General features: G+C 44.5%; 2 protein-coding genes across 3 annotated transcripts; both read left to right on the top strand.

Annotated features, from left to right (window-relative positions):
• The first annotated feature begins 1,536 nt into the window (after positions 1-1,536).
• HOXB6 (homeobox B6) lies at positions 1,537-8,895 on the top strand. 2 transcript variants are annotated; one of them, XM_056512279.1, is made up of 3 exons: positions 1,537-1,883; positions 3,306-4,100; positions 6,011-8,895. In XM_056512279.1, the coding sequence occupies exons 2-3, from the start codon at positions 3,677-3,679 to the stop codon at positions 6,268-6,270; spliced, it is 684 nt and encodes a 227-aa protein (XP_056368254.1). In that variant the 5' UTR covers positions 1,537-1,883; positions 3,306-3,676; the 3' UTR covers positions 6,271-8,895. The 2 variants fall into 2 exon arrangements, with proteins under 2 accessions (XP_056368254.1, XP_056368253.1); XM_056512278.1 differs by lacking the exon at positions 1,537-1,883 and having other exon boundaries at positions 2,396-4,100.
• A 40-nt stretch (positions 8,896-8,935) lies between these two features.
• HOXB5 (homeobox B5) lies at positions 8,936-11,550 on the top strand. Its single transcript, XM_056512277.1, has 2 exons — positions 8,936-10,038; positions 10,962-11,550. Exons 1-2 carry the CDS (start codon positions 9,504-9,506, stop codon positions 11,207-11,209), a joined length of 783 nt encoding a protein of 260 aa, XP_056368252.1. The 5' UTR covers positions 8,936-9,503; the 3' UTR covers positions 11,210-11,550.
• The last annotated feature ends 4,715 nt before the right edge of the window (positions 11,551-16,265 follow it).

The following is a 16,265-nucleotide window of genomic DNA, read 5'->3' as shown; positions in this document are numbered from 1 at the left end:
TATAAAATCTATAAAATCTATAAAACCTATAAAATCTATAAAATCTATAAAACCTATAAAATCTATAAAACCTGTCCTCCTGCTTAATTCCGCTTTTTCTCTCATTCTCAGCGCACCCCCCTCCTGTTTTTTGGGTTTTTTTGGGGAGGAGACGAAGCCAAAATCTGATAAAAGATGAGCCGGGTTTAACTTCAGGGCTTCTGTTTGAGTCGCTCTTGTTCCCTCCGGGCTGAGCCCAAAGTAAATCAATATTATAAAATAAATCAGTATCTAAAATAAATCAATATATAAAAGAAATCAATATATAAAATAAATCAATATATAAAATAAATCATTATCTAAAGTAGAGCAATATCTAAAGTAAAGCAATATCTAAAGTAAATCAATATCTAGAGTAAATCAATATATATAAAATATATATATAATATATATAATAAATATATAATGTATAGTATATATTATGAATATATAATAAATATATAAAAATTTAAAAAATATAATATATATATATATACTATATAATATATAGTATATATAATAAATATATAAAAATATATAAGATAAATATATATATTTTATATATTAAAATATATAAAATATATATAAAAAGTATATATATAAAAAGTATAATAAATAAATAAATAAATAAATAAATATAAAATATATATATATATATAAAATAAATAAATATCTCGGCCGGAGGAACCGGAGCCACCCCTGAGCCCAGCACTCAATTCCCGGAGATTTAGTGCTCTTTAAAACCTCGCCTCGAATTTAAATGTATCAGAGGTGGCGAATCAATTACAGCGCGGGCCTGACCCTCGGGAGGGTGGAAACTATGACAGGTTTTTTTTTTTAGTTTTTGGGGTTTTTTTCATCCCACCTTGGGATTCAAGTTTTTCTAAGTAAGCACGGATAAAATCGAGATTTTTTTTTTTTTTAATCTCCGCAGATGTCAGCAAAGCGCAATTAGCGAGCGCTCGGCTTCAATTAGCGCGCGGGTTTTATTTGATTTTCAAACCCGAACTCCGCCAAAAACACTTTTCAACCACAAATTATAATAACCAGCGGCGGCCGTGAAAAATTTTTTAATTTTTTTTCTTATTTTTTTGATGCTTTCCCGAACTATTTCGAGGGATTTATTGGCAGAGCAATCCCCAGGAGTGGCGGAAAACTCGAGTTAAACATTTTTTTCCGGCGGAGCTGCTGCTCACGAGCTGCGCTATCAGGACATCCCATCGCTCTGCCCCAAAAAAAAAAAAAATCTGCATGCGGGGCTGCTCGCTCCTGATAATCCCCGTTAGTTTTGTCTGTTCTGGTTTTTTTTTTCTGTTTTTTTTTTTCAGAACCACCAAAATTGCGTAACACATCAAAAGGATGAACTGCAAAGCTGTTCAGCCTCTTATCTCAATTTTTTTTTTTCTTTTCCCCCCCTTTTTTTTCCCCTCCATTTCCTCCCTTTCTTCTCTACTCATCCTACCCTCTCAACCTCATTTTTTTTTTAAATTTTTCTTTTTTTTTTTCCCTATTTTTTTTAAATGTCACTTTTTTTTTTTTTTTAATTTCCTCGCAACTTCTGCTCCCTTTCCGCGCACAAAGGGGAAACTCAGCAAGGACAATATCACGATATCACTCCAGGAGAGGGGAGGGGGGATGGAAAAGCGCTTCCTCCTCCTGTTATTTCCTTGAATTCTCAGGATTACGTCGCGGCCCGAGATGTTCATCGCAGCCGTGGCACGAAACAAATCTTGGCTCGGCCGCTGGAAACACAACCCGAGGTTGAAATAAATTCTGCGCTGATCGGGTCCCGCTTTTCGGGCTCCGGCGGCGGCGCCGGCCAAACGCGCGACTCGAGATTTGTGGAACAATTCACAGATTTCGAGGTATTTCAACCCCAGCTGGTTCCGAATTCGGACAGGAAACAAGCCCTTGATAGAACGGCGCTGATGGGGGGACGTGCTGGGTTAATTTTGGTGGATTTCCCCTTTTTTATTCTCTTTTTTTCCCCTTTTCCTTTTTTTTTTTTTTCTTTTACTTTTTTAAATTCCCTTTCTTTATTTTATTTTAATTTTTTTTATTTTTTTTACTGTGTTTTCCTGCTGCTGAGACTTTGGTTTTCCTCCCTTGGAAAGCCAAAAACTTTTAAAAAAAGGGGCGAGAAAAGCTTCAACCTCACCAGCGAGGAGCTCAGGGGGGGATGCGCAGGTAGAGCCGAGCGAGGAAATCCGGGAGAGGCAGAAAAAAAAATTAATAATAAAAAATCTAAAAAGAACAGAGCAAAGCGAAGCTTTTAGGGCGATTGAGAGTTTCGGTGTTACCTTTCGGGGGGGTTTAAATTGGCACAAATCGGGTTTTTTTGGGGGGGACGCGCACCCCGCGCACCTCCAGGCGCGGCTCAGCCCCAGCTCCGCTCTCCCAACCCCCCCCCGGCAGTTCCGGATGGACAAACTCCGCTTTTCCCCAAAATCCCAGGCTCGGTTTAGGAAAAGCTCGGGCGTGGGGCCGGGATTAACAAAAAAACGCAAGAGGGCACAATGCGGTCCGGCCAGGAGGGGAGCGGCAGGAAATATTTCCATTTTATTTATTTATTTATTTTTTTTTTTTTTTTCTGAACCGCGGAGCTTTTGCGGCGCCGAGAAAAGGGGGAGACGCGGAGCGAGGCTCGGGCTGGGGCTGGCAGCGCCAAATTAGCCAAAGCCAAGTTGGCAAAAGCCATTTCTCCTCTCGGGGCCAGCCCAGCCCGGCCACGGCTCCTCCCGGCAAAACTTCGCACGGAAAACTTTTAATTTCATTTTTTTCCCCTCCTCTTTCCCCCTCCCTGTCTCGCTCAGCTCCGCGGCGAAACCCTCGGACATTTCAGGGCGGTTTAACTCGCCGGGTTAAAGTTTGGCCAGCGCGAGTGATTAACTTTTTAAATTTTTTTTTTTTTTAATTATTATTTTTGCTGTTTTTCCCCCTCTCCGCTCACTTCCAGCGAGTTTCCACGCGCGTTTTATGGGCGCAAAGATCAAAATTTCGGCGCTCGCACCCCCGCGCCGATCTCGGGGGGAGGGAGGGAGGGAGGAAGAGGAGGAGGAGGAGAAGAAGGAGGAGGAGGAGGAGGGGGGACCGCACATTTATTTATTTCTGGAGCTCGCAGCGCGCCGGGAGGACTCTTCTTTGGGCAGAGATTTTATATTTGGTTAAGGGGGTGCTTTTCTGTTGTTTAAAAGGGAGGGAAAAAGGAGGGGGGGGTGTGGACGGTTTGTTCTTGGGGGTCCCTGGTGCAATCTCAGCTCCTCATGGGTGCTATTTTGCAACCTCAGGCGCCTGCTATTGGTCAGCCCGTGATCAGATGGTTGTATTTCCTTGTGTCCCTCGCTGGCACCACGCCATCTCCCTTCAGCTAAAACCCAATCTCCGATATACCACTAATAGCTAAACCACTTGGACTATAAAACACAACAAATCATAAAAAGCCCGGGCAAAAAAAAAAAAAAAGGAAAAAAAAGAAAAAAAAAAAAAGGAAAAAAAAAGGCAAACGGCAACAACAAAAAAAAAGGGGAACGGCGCGCACACACACCACCAGCAAAAAACTACAAAAAAACCACAGAAAGAGGAAAAATAAGGAGGGAAAAAAAAAAAAAAAAAGGGAAAGGGGGAATATTTTTTTTTTTTTCTCTCTCTCTCCTTTCCGATGAGTTCTTATTTTGTCAACTCGACGTTCCCGGTGAGCCTGGCGGCGGGGCAGGAGCCCTTCCTGGGACAGATCCCGCTGTACCCCTCGGGCTACGCGGACCCTCTGCGGCACTACGCGGGCGCCTATGGAGCCGCGGGCGCGCAGGACAAGTTCTCCTCCTCCTCCTCCTCCTCCTCCTCCTCTGCCTACTACCAGCAGAGCCCGGCGGCGTTCGGCGGCCGCGGCCCCGCCTGTGACTACGGGCCCGGCGGCTTTTTCAGGGACAAGGAGCCCGCGTGTGCCCCCGGCAGCCTGGAGGAGCCGTTCGGGCCCGAGGCGCGCAAGGACTGCGCGCAGGGCAAAAGCGCCTTCGGAGAGAGCGAGGAGCAGAAGTGCTCGGCGCCGGTTTACCCCTGGATGCAGCGGATGAACTCGTGCAATAGTGAGTTTAAATCTTTTAACAGAAATAAAATGAATCAATCTCCTCCTCCTCCTCCTTCCCTCCCCACCCCCCCCCACCCCTTTTTTCTTATTTGTTAGCGGCGGGGAGAGAGAGAGAGCGAGCGAGGTTCACTTTTAGAGCCCAAAAAAACTTCCAGCGGGGCAACTCGGGTGGTTCCAAAACTTCCCAGCGCTCCACGACTCTCTCCCTCTCGGCCCCGAGCTAAAAACTTCTAAACCCCCAAACTGTGTTTCTGCCCCACTCTCTCATTTTTTATTTTATTTTCCTTTTTTTTTTTTTTTTTTTTTTTTGCCACATTCCAGCTCGCGTGTCACTCAGCTACAGCGATTTGTCTCTGTCTCTGCCCCACACGCACCGCGAATTATCTTTTCTAAATCAGATCGGGATGACTTTCCACACCCAGAGCCCGACCCGCACCCCCACGAAGCTCCCCCCAACCCCCCCCGCTCTGTCTCCCGGAATTAAATGATATAAAAAAGTGTTTAAATATTTGATCCGGCTGCATTTTTAACGCCACCCGCGCCTAATGAAAAGTTTGCCTGGGGGAGGATTTTCCTTAATTCCCTCCTCCCCGCCTCTCCTGGTGATATATGACATCTTTAAGTGCTGTTTCCTCAATCGGAATTATAATAATAATTAAAAATAAAAGCTAAGTAAGGGGGGAAAAGAAAAATAATAAAAGCCTGGCTGCTCCGCTGGCCCCGTGTTTAGATGCATTTGTTGCCTTTTAAGCTCCAAATTGATGTCCATTAGCGCGGGGACACGGAGCGTCGTGTCCTGTTTAATGCGGGCTCGGCGCAGATCGATTCACTTCATTATTGCTTAAATGCCCCGATCTATTATGGGCTGCCGGGAGGGCGGAAAGCGGCGCGGGGGGTTCAGGGAACACCTTGCGATGGCTCATCCCGGAATGAGCCGGATCTGGAGCTGCTTCTATAGCCCGGCTCAGCCCCGGGGCGCTGCGAGGGGCGCTGCTGGAGCTGCCCCAAGCTTGGCCCAAAAATCAACCGCTGCACCATCCCAAAAATCCAGCTCTGCCACATCCCAAAAATCCAGCTCTGCGCCATCCCAAAATTCCATCTCTGCCACATCCCAAAATCCAGCTCTGCCACATCCCAAAATTCCATCTCTGCCACATCCCAAAAATCCAGCTCTGCACCATCCCAAAAATCAGCCCCTGCACCATCCCAAAAATCAATCTCTGCACCATCCCAAAAATCAATCTCTGCACCATCCCAAAAATCAATCTCTGCACCATCCAAAAAATCAGCTCCTGCACCATCCCAAAAATTCACCTCTGAACCATCCCAAAAATTCATCTCGTCAGCATCCCAAAAATCCACCTCTGCACCATCCCAAAAATCAACCTTGGCACCATCCCATAAACATCCCAAAATTCCACCTCTGCACCATCCCAAAAATCAATCTCTGCACTATCCCAAAAACCAATCTCGGCACCATCCCAAAAATCAACCCCTGCACCATCCCAAAAGCCAATCTCGGCACATCACATAAACATCCCAAAATTCCACCTCTGAACCATCCCAAAATTCCACCTCTGAACCATCCCAAAAATCCATCTCTGCCACATCCCAAAAATCAATCTCTTCACCATCCCAAAAGATTCCCAAAAATCAACCCCTGCACTATCCCAAAAATCAACCCCTGCACTATCCCAGAAATCAACCTCTGCACCATCCCAAAATTCCACCTCTGCGCCATCCCAAAACCATCCCAAAAATCAACCTCGCTGTTCCTTCTTCCCCCTTCACCCCTCCCCTGTTTCCCCCCTATTTTCTCGCGTTGTATCTTGATTTTTTAGCTGATTAATTTTAATTTATTTTTTTAAATTTTTAATTTTTTTTTTTTTTTCCTTGCGGGTGTCGCAGGTTCTTCCTTCGGGCCCAGCGGCCGCCGAGGCCGCCAGACCTACACCAGGTACCAGACCCTGGAGCTGGAGAAGGAATTTCACTTCAACCGGTACCTGACCCGCCGCAGGAGGATCGAGATCGCGCACTCGCTGTGCCTGACCGAGCGCCAGATCAAAATCTGGTTCCAGAACCGCCGCATGAAGTGGAAAAAGGAGAACAAACTGCTCAACTCCTCGCAGCTCAGCGCCGAGGAGGAGGAGGAGAAAGCGGCAGAGTGAAGAGGGAAAAATAAGAAAGAAAAAAAAAAAAAAAAAAAAAAAAAAAGAGGGAGGAAAATTGGGAAAAAAAAAAAAAAAAGTGTTATTTAAAACGCGCAAAAAAAGAGAAATTTTCGGTTTAGGGAGAGTGAGAGGTGAGGGGGGTGTGGGTGGGTGTGAGGAGAATCCCGCACACAAAGTTTGGGTCATCAACGCCCCTGGGCTCCAATTCCCGATGATTTTGTCCAGGGACAAACAAACCAACAAAAAATCCCACCAAAAACCTGATTTTGTCCAGAAACAACAAAAAAAAAACCCCACAAAATTCCGGCTTCTAATCCCGTTCTGAATTTTTTTTTTTTTTTTTTTTTTTTGGCCCTTCCTGCTCCTCCCTTTCCCTCCAGCTCCACACCCCCCTCTCATGGAATAATAATAATAATAATAATAATTAAAAAGTGAAGAGATGGAGAGACAGAGAGAAGGAGGGAAAGGAAGGGAAAGTGTAAAAAGCAAAAAAAAAAAAAAAAAGAGAAGAGAAAAAAAAGAAAAAAGCAAAAAAAAAAAAAGAAAAAAAAGGACTCTTAGCCGTGTTTCTACCCTTGGTGTCACTGTTAGTAATCTGCTAACTCTTGTATTTAATGGAAGTGCTGCAATATTTGTCATTTGGGGTGTTCATTGTCCTAATTTTGTAAAAATGTTTCATGCACGGTTGACATAAGTTGTTTTTTTTTTAAATTTTCCCTTTTTTTCTTTTTTTTTTGCTTTTTACACTGTCCCTTTTTTAAATTTTTTTTTTTTTTTTCCTTCCTTTGGTAAATTAATCAAGCCCTAGGGTTCTTTGTAATTAGTTTTTGGGGTGTTTTGTTTTTCTTTTGGCCTTTTAATTTTCTGTTTGGAAAAAAAAAAACCTACTGAGAGAACGAGTACTACCTACAAGGCTGCAACAAAAAAAAAATTAAAAAAAAAAAAAAAAAAAAAAGAAGCAACAATGACAGAAAAGTTCTATTTTATTAATTTTTGTACGTGTCGTGTTTGGAGTTTGTCTTAGGTATGAACATGGAATTCTCTAATAAAAGCCAAGTCTTGGATCTCACCCCTGCCCTCTCATTCTTGGCGGTTTCCCGATGATTTTTCCATTTTCCAGGGACATTCCTGGTCCTGAAGGAGATTTTTGCTCCCTCTGGGCTCCAGGACAAGGAACTCCGTGAGCACAGAAGTTACAGTGGAGAGATAAATCGGATTTAATCTGATTTTCCCCCTTTTTTTGGGTGGAATCTCAAATGGAAACCTTTTCACCAAGAGAATTTCCTGGCTGATGTTTCTGCCTTTAGCTCCTCTCGCTTTATTTTATTTTTTTTTTCCTCTCTTTTTTTTTTTTAATTTTTATTGTTACAGTACAAAGAGTTATGAGGAAACGCCGTCCCATCTCCACAATAAATCAAGGAAACGGGCAAAAAAAAAAAAAAAATAAATCTGCGCTCTCATTTATCTACCAAAGATACCCAACATTTGCCCAGCACCTTTCAAACATCTGCTCCCTTCGCTCCGTGCCCCCAAATCAAAGCGGGAAAAAAAAAAAATTAAATTTAAAAATTCCCAGATTTCCAGGGAATTCACCCGGGAAAAAAAAAAAAAAAATCTCAGCGTCACGAATAAAAGAAAAAAAAAGTGGAAAAATTCTAAAAGCAGCTTTTTGGAGAGGAGAAATTTGAATTTTCTCCTTGCCAGAGCTGGGGATGGGAGCGGGGAAGGCTTTGAGTCCTCACCGAGGAATTTCTTGCGAAACACCCGAATTTTCCCGGGTTTATGGGGAATGGAATGAGAAGGATTTTGATTTTTTTTTTTTTTTTTCTCAGCCGGGTGGGGGATTTGGGAGTGGAAAAGGGTCCTGAGGAAGGGCTCGGTGGGAGCAGCCACGAGCCGGATTTAATGCCAGCCACTTCTAAAATCAATTCATGCAGAAGCTTCCCAGCTGTAGGACATTTGCTGTTATTGCCACGCTTTTCATTGCCCGTAATTATTATAATTATATGTCACTTTCAATATGGCTCATCCTTCCCAACGAGTTGCAGGCGAGACCCATGAAATTCCTGAACTGCCTTGGAGGAAAAAAAAAAAAACAACAAAAAAAACAACAACAGGAAAAATATTAAAGAAAAAAAAAAAAAAAAAAAAAAAAGAGAGACAGAGAAATGGAGAGAGGTAGGAAAAAAGAGAAGAAGGAGAAAGGGAAAAAAAAAGGAAATGAATGGCTGGAAAAGCCCGGCGCTTTCCCAGCGTTGTCCCCAAATTTCCGAGCGCTTTCACTCCCCAAAATTCGCTGCGGGTCGAGGAACGGGAAGGAAAATCCAAAATCCGCGCAGCTCAAGGCTCAGAGAGGACGCGAAACGCTCAGGAACAGGAACATCCCAAAAAGCGACTTTGCCAACCATTCCCACCGCCGGATTTTGAATTTTTTTTTTTTTTTTTTCTCTTTTTCCCACCCATTCCCCCCCAGAGTTTGGTTTTTTTCCCCTCTCCAGAATTAAGGTGCGAGCTCCAAGAGGAGCGAAGGAAAAACTCGACTTTTCCAGGCGGAACAACCGCGGAGAAACCACCCAAAAAAATTCACTCCTGGCCACTCTTGCAGCTCACAGAGACCTCCCAGCACCCCGAACCTCACCCCGAACTTCTCCACGCGCTTAAAAATCCCAAAAAACTTTTCCACAAAACCCCCCCCAGGAACTCGGGGGGGGAAGCCGGACCCGCCCAGGACGCACCGCACCCACCGCGATTTTTAAATTTTTTTTTTTTAATTTTTTTTTTTTTAAAGAAATGCAAACCGGACTGGAATAAGGGGGATAATTTTGAAATTTTTTTTTTTTTTTTGGAGTTGAGGGGGGGGTTGCTCCCCCAAAAAACGCCGAGCTGCGGTGCGGCGGCGCGGCCGGCAGGTGGCGCGCTCCGCCCAGGCGGGGGGCGATGGCGGCGCCGGATTTGGGGGCGACTTTGGGCCTAAAACGGCTCCGCGCTCGTCATTATTTGTAACCATAGAGCATGAATTACCTCTTGAGGTCATCAGTGAGAATTTACGACTGGTCAACAAAAGCACGTGACGCCCAAACGCACCCCCCACCCTCCCCCCATATTTGGCCGCATACATAGCAAAAACGAAGTACAGTGCATCGCTATAATTCATTAATACATCATAAATCGTCAAGCACGGGGGTTATAACGACCACGAGCCACAAATCAAGCCCTCCAAAATAACCCAAATGAGCTCTTACTTTGTAAACTCGTTCTCAGGGCGCTACCCAAATGGCCCCGACTATCAGTTACTAAATTATGGGACCGGCAGTTCCATGAACGGTTCTTACAGAGATTCAAGCACCATGCATTCCAGCTCTTATGGCTACAACTACAATGGGATGGACCTTAGCATCAACCGCTCGGCCTCCTCCTCTCACTTTGGGGCTGTGGGCGAGAGCTCCCGCGGTTTCCCTTCTCCAGCTCAGGAGAGCAGGTTTAGACAGGCGAGCAGCTGCTCCTTATCTCCTCCCGACTCCCTGCCCTGCTCCAACAGCGAGAGCCACGGGGGCAAACCCGCCCCGTCCCCCTCGGAAGCGGCTCCCGCTGCCAGCAGCACCAGCTCGCATTTCACAGAGCTGGACGAGACCAGCGCGTCCTCGGGAGCCGACGAGGGCACGGCGGTCCCCCGAGCGCAGGCAGAGCCCGTGGCCAGCTCGGCGGCGCCGGAAGGGCAGGCGCCTCAGATATTCCCTTGGATGAGGAAACTTCACATTAGCCATGGTACAGCTACTTCTTTTTCCCTCCTTGTTGTTTATTTTTTTACCCCCCCCTTCCCCTTGTTTTTTGTTTTTTTTTTTTAATTCTTCTCACCCCTTTTTTTTTTATTTCTCCTCCTTCTCTCTCTTTCCTTTTATTCCGCGGAGGCGCTTTGATCAGAATCGCAGCTATTTATTGCTTTTGTATTTCTGGCTCTAAAGCTGCCTGGAAAACGGGGGGGGTCTCTGTGTGTGTGTGTGGTTGTGGGGGGCGATTTGATTTTAGTTTCGCTCTCCTCGCCGCCAAACCGCCGCTTTTTTTTTTGTTTTTATCTGTTTTTTTTTTTAAGCTCGTAGCGGATGGTGGGAGAAGGTAAATTAAAAATTGAGGCGAGGGGGGTGGGTGGGAAGGGAAGAATTGACCATTAAAATGGAATTACAGGCGCAGATGGGGCTCGAAGCTCGGGTTTTTTTCTGGGTTCGTCCCTGACAATCTGCCCTTGACAAACCTCCCAAAAATCACCGGGGAAGGAAGAGCCACCCGCCCCCCTCCCCCAGCCCCATCCCCGCTCAATTCCCGATTTTCTGCTGGGGCACTAAACCTGCCAAGAGCCGCAGGAACACCCAGGAAAATAAAAAAAAAAAAAAAAAATTAAAAAAAAAAAATTTAAAAAAAGAAAAAAGGGAGAAAGATTCCCCAGTTAAATTCTGGATATCGAGAGGGGAATGTCGGGTCTGGAGGGGCCGAGGGTGGGGGGAGGTTTTACACGTGTGTGTGTGAAAAAAGGAGGGGGTGGGAAAAAACCAGAGGAGGGAGGGTGAAAATCGCAGCTTTGCCACATTTAACCTTCAAAAAAAGCGGGGAAAATCGGCTTAAATATAAAATAAAAATAAAAAAAAATTAAAAATGGTTCAAAGGAGCAAAAGGCCAAAACTGTTGTTACCCAGACATGACTGGACCGGACGGGAAGAGGGCTCGGACAGCGTACACCAGGTACCAGACGCTGGAGCTGGAGAAGGAATTCCACTTCAACAGATATCTCACCCGCAGGAGGAGGATCGAGATCGCCCACGCGCTCTGCCTGAGCGAGCGCCAGATCAAAATCTGGTTCCAGAACCGCCGCATGAAGTGGAAGAAGGATAATAAACTGAAAAGCATGAGCTTGGCCTCGGCCGGCAGCGCCTTCCAGCCCTAAAAATCATCCGGATGAAGCAGAGGGGAAAAAAAAAACGGGGGGGGGAAAAAAAAAAAAAAATTAAATAAAATAAACCAGAAGAAGGTGGTGGTGATGAAGAAGAGAAAAAAAAATATTTAAAAAGCAAAAAAAAAAAAAAAAAAAGGAGCGGATGATGAAAGAAATAAATGAATAAATGGTTTTAGTCTCGGAGGACTGTACAGTGAGGCACCTTCCTTTGGGCTTGTGCTTGATTTATCCTAAAAAAAAAAAAAAAAAACAAAAAACAAAACCAGCTCCTGTTGGTTATCCCAGGACTGAGCTCGTGTCGTGTTCTTTTTTTTTTTTTTGTTCGTTTTTTTTTTTTTTTTTTTTTAAAAAAAAAAAGAAGAAAAAATTAATTAAATTTTATTTCCAGATGCTCCTCCTGCTCTCGTTGTTCTTCTGAATGTCCGTGTCCGTGCGCTCTTGATGCTTTCTGGAAATGTGTTCTGTGAGCCCTTTGAATGTTCTAACTTATTTATAAATCCAGAACAGATTCGCTTCTTTGTTTATTTGTTGGGATTTTCCTTTTTTTTTTCTTTTTTTTTCTTTTTTTTTTACCCCCTCTCCCCTTTTTTTTTTCCTGAGTTTACCGCTCTTGGGTGAGCGAAAATCGGGGGTTCCTGCACTACAGCCGCAGAAAAAAAAGAAAAAAATCTTTAAAAAAAACCAAACAAAAATGTAAAAAACAGGAAAAAAAAACAGAAAAAAAAAAAAAAAAGCAGCAGGTCTTGTATCTTTCTGTCTTAAAATTGTCCAGTCTGTGTTTTAGTCCAAACTCCAGGCCAGGATTTCTAATCCCAGCCTAAATCCGAGGCTCTTAGACGTGGGTGAACTTCACTATTAAAAAAAATAATAACAGTAATAATAATAATAACTCAAAAAAAAAAAAAAAAAAAAAAAAAAAAGAAAAAAAAAAGAGAAAATGTATAAAAGCGGGAGAGACCGAGGCTGGAGTGATGTTTGTAAATATTAGAAATATTTCTGCCGTGAGTGATAGGCGGGGGTAGTGGGCAGAGTTCGGTGTTCTGTGTAAAAATGGCATCTGTCATGTCTAGCCTGGTAGTTCTTGGCCAAAAAAAAAAACAAAAAAAACCAAAAAAAAAGCTTTTTGTATTTGTTTGTAGCTTGACTCGAGTTCCAATAAACGTTTTCCCCCGACTCGCAAAGGCTCCGCTCGCGTTTTTAAACCTCCCCCGTCCCCAAAAACTCCGAAATTCCTCCGAGCCTGGCAGCGCCTCAGCCTCTCCTGGGTACCAGAAACGCCCGAAAATCCTCCAAAATCAGCCAAAATCAGCCCAAATCAGCCCAAAACGAGCCAGAACCGCCAAATCCCAGCGCCCCGCGGGATCCCAGCATCACCCCAAACCCGCCAAGATTCGCCCCAAAACCCCCAAAGTCCTTTCGGCTCCTCCAAGCTGCGACAACACCAAAAGCTCCCGGCGCTTTTTGCTTTTTATCTTTTTTTTTTAAATTCTTTTTTTTTTTCCTCCCTTCCTGCCGGATTTTTCCCGAGAGTTTCGAGCAAAGGGAGGAAAAAAAAAATTAAATTGAGAAAGAATTCAAAAATCAACATTTGAAACGCCAGAGGTAGCAAAGCCCGCGGAGGATCGCAAAGCCGAGTTTAGCCGGAGCAGGGGAGATAAACCCGAGATTATTTCTGTGCCCAAGCCGAGCTCTGCTGCTCCTGCCGGGATTTCATTCCCAGTCGCGAGTTTAGCGTGGAAATCGCGACTCGGCGCCGCGCGCGATCCCACATCAACCCGGGGAGTCCGGCTTAAAACTCGGCTTAAAACTCGGCTTAAAACTCGGTTTAAAACTCGGTTTAAAAGTCGGTTTAAAAGTCGGTTTAAAGCCACATCCACGCACGGAAAGTTGGAGCTCGGAACTTACCCAACTTTAATCTCTGCCATGTTTGGGACTCCTTAAGTGATTTTGAGAGGGATGTGAAGTGGACTGTCAGATCCCAAACCATTTGCTCGCCTTCCCTTTGGTAATTTGTTTTTTTTTTTTTTAAATCCTTTTTTTTTTTTTTTTTTTTCCTCGCTCTAATTTATTATAAATTTTTTTTTTTTTTTTTTTTTTTTTTTTGGTGTACCGGGGACACTTCGCTGCTGGACCAAAAGTTGGGGGGAAATGACATTTCGAATGTCAAATGGATTGGGGGTTTTATCTCGAAGTTAGATCGTAAAAATCGCCCGGAGCTCAGCCAGATACCCCTCACTGGCTCCCAAAAGTCACGTGAGGTCCATAAAGTTAGTTTTATGGTTTTGGGGAGTTGACAATGTACAATATATTTCACATTCTCCAGAATGTTAAGTGACACTTTAACTGCTCGCTCTGCCTCGTTCGGGGGCAGCGCTGGGTGAGCGCTTTTCCAGATGAGACTTAAAAAAAAAAAAAAGGCAAAAAAAAAAAAGCAAAACAGAAAAAAAAACCAAAAAACAACAAAAAAAAACCACCACCAAAACAGAAAAAAAAAAAAAAAAAACCACCACCAAAACAGAAAAAAAAAAAAAAAAAAATCCTTCCCTATCGCAAAAAAAAAAAAAAAACCGCAAAATTTTATTTAATTGATTTTTTTTTTTTTTTTTTTTTCCCCCACACACAAGTGCAGCCGCAGGGCTGGAAGTCCTGAAAATTCTCTGCTTAAAAAAAAATAAAAATTAAAAAACAACAGTAAAAAAAAAAACCCCAAAAAATCAGTTTGTGAGGGTTGATGTGGAGATGGTTTAATTTTGGGTTTGGGGAGGTTTGAGCCGAGCTTTGGGCTGGGGTTGTTTCTGTCTGGAAGGGGAGTTTGGTGGGGAAAAGGGAGGAAAAAATGGGGAAAATCGGTGAAAATTTGAATTTACAGCTCCATCCTGGCCTGGCAGTGACTGGGGTGTGGAAAAGGGAGGAAAAAATGGGGAAAAATCGGTGAAAATTTAAATTTACAGCTCCATCCCGGCCTGGAAAGGAGTGGAAAATAGTGAAAATCAGTGAAAATTCAATTTTTCTGCTCCATCCCGGCCTGGCAGTGACTGGGGTGTGGAAAAGGGAGGAAAAAATGGGGAAAATGGGTGAAAATTCAATTTTCCTGCTCTATCCTGGCCTGGAAAGGAGTGAGGTGTGGAAAAGGGGGAAAAAAACGGGAAAAATGGGTGAAAATTCAATTTTCCTGCTCTATCCTGGCCTGGAAAGGAGTGGGATGTGGAAAAGGGGGAAAAAACGGGAAAAATGGGTGAAAATTTGAATTTACAGCTCCATCCTGGCCTGGAAAGGAGTGAGGTGTGGAAAAGGGAGGAAAAAAATGGGGGAAATGGGTGAAAATTCAAATTTTTTTTGCTCCACCCTGGCCTGACAGTGACTGGGGTGTGGAAAAGGGAGAAAAAATGGGAAAAATGGGTGAAAATTCCATTTTTTTGCTCCATCCTGACCTGGCAGGGAGACCTGGGACAGGAGGTCAAGTTTGGGGATGGGGGAATTGGGGTCCCTCAGGAGGATTTGGGGTCACTCAGGTTGAATTTGGGGTCACTCAGGTTAAATTTGGGGTCACTCAGGTTGAATTTGGGGTCACTCAGGGGGATTTTGGGGTCAGTCAGATTGAATTTGGGGTCACTCAGAAGGATTTGGGGTCACTCAGGAGGATTTGGGGTCACTTAAGGAGGATTTTGGGGTGACTTGGAGAGAATTTGAAGTGGCTCAGAGGAAATTTGGGGTCACTCAGGAAGATTTGGGGTCACTCAGGTTGAATTTGGGGTCACTCAGGGGGATTTGGGGTCAGTCAGGTTGAATTTGGGGTCACTCAGGATGAATTTGGGGTCACTCAGGTTAAATTTGGGTCACCTGGGGGGGAATTTGGGGTCACTCAGGGGATTTTGGGGTGACTCGAGAGGATTTGGGGTCACTCAGGGGGATTTGGGGTCAGTCAGGAAGATTTGGGGTCACTCAGGTTAAATTTGGGGTCACTCAGGGGGATTTTGGGGTCACTTAGGGGGATTTTGGGGTCAGTCAGATTGAATTTGGGGTCACTCAGAAGGATTTGGGGTCCCTCAGGAGGATTTGGGGTCACTCAGGGGGATTTTGGGGTCACACATGTTAAATTTGGGGTCACTCATGTTAAATTTGGGGTCACTCAGGTTGAATTTGGGGTCACTTAGGGGGATTTTGGGGTCAGATTGAATTTGGGGTCACTCAGGAGGATTTGGGGTCACTCAGGTTGAATTTGGGGTCACTCAGGGGGATTTTGGGGTCACACATGTTAAATTTGGGGTCACTCAGGATGAATTTGGGGTCACTCAGGTTAAATTTGGGGTCACTCAGGGGATTTGGGGTCACTCAGGTGGATTTTGGGTCCCTCAGGGGATTTTGGGGTGACTCGAGAGGATTTGGGGTCACTCAGGTTGAATTTGGGGTCACTCAGGGGATTTTGGGGTGACTCAGGTTAAATTTGGGGTCACTCAGGTGGATTTGGGGTGATTCAGGGGGATTTGGGGTCACTTAGGGGGATTTTGGAGTCACTCAGGAGGATTTGGCGTCACTCAGGTAAAATTTGGGGTCCCTCAGGTAGATTTTGGGGTCACACATGTTAAATTTGGGGTCACTCAGGATGAATTTGGGGTCACTCAGGTTAAATTTGGGTCACTCAGGGGATTTGGGGTCACTCAGGTGGATTTGGGGTCACTCAGAAGGATTTGGGGTCACACATGTTAAATTTGGGGTCACTCAGGTTAAATTTGGGGTCACTCAGGTTAAATTTGGGTCACCTGGGGGGGAATTTGGGGTCACTCAGGGGGATTTGGGGTCACTCAGGGGGATTTGGGGTCACTCAGGTAGATTTTGGGGTCACACATGTTAAATTTGGGGTCACTCAGGAGGATTTGGGGTCACTCAGGTTAAATTTGGGGTCACTCAGGTGGATTTTGGGTCACTCAGGTGGATTTTGGGGTCACACATGTTAAATTTGGGGTCACTCAGGTGGATTTGGGGTCACTCAGGTGGATTTTGGGGTCACTTAGGGGATTTTGGGTCCCTCAGGTGGATTTTGGGGTCC

Source organism: Oenanthe melanoleuca, chromosome 27 (genome assembly GCF_029582105.1).
Source record: "Oenanthe melanoleuca isolate GR-GAL-2019-014 chromosome 27, OMel1.0, whole genome shotgun sequence".
NCBI lineage: Eukaryota > Metazoa > Chordata > Aves > Passeriformes > Muscicapidae > Oenanthe > Oenanthe melanoleuca.
The sequence above is the reverse complement of the archived record's forward strand: the minus strand, read 5'-3'. Positions and strand labels throughout refer to the sequence as shown.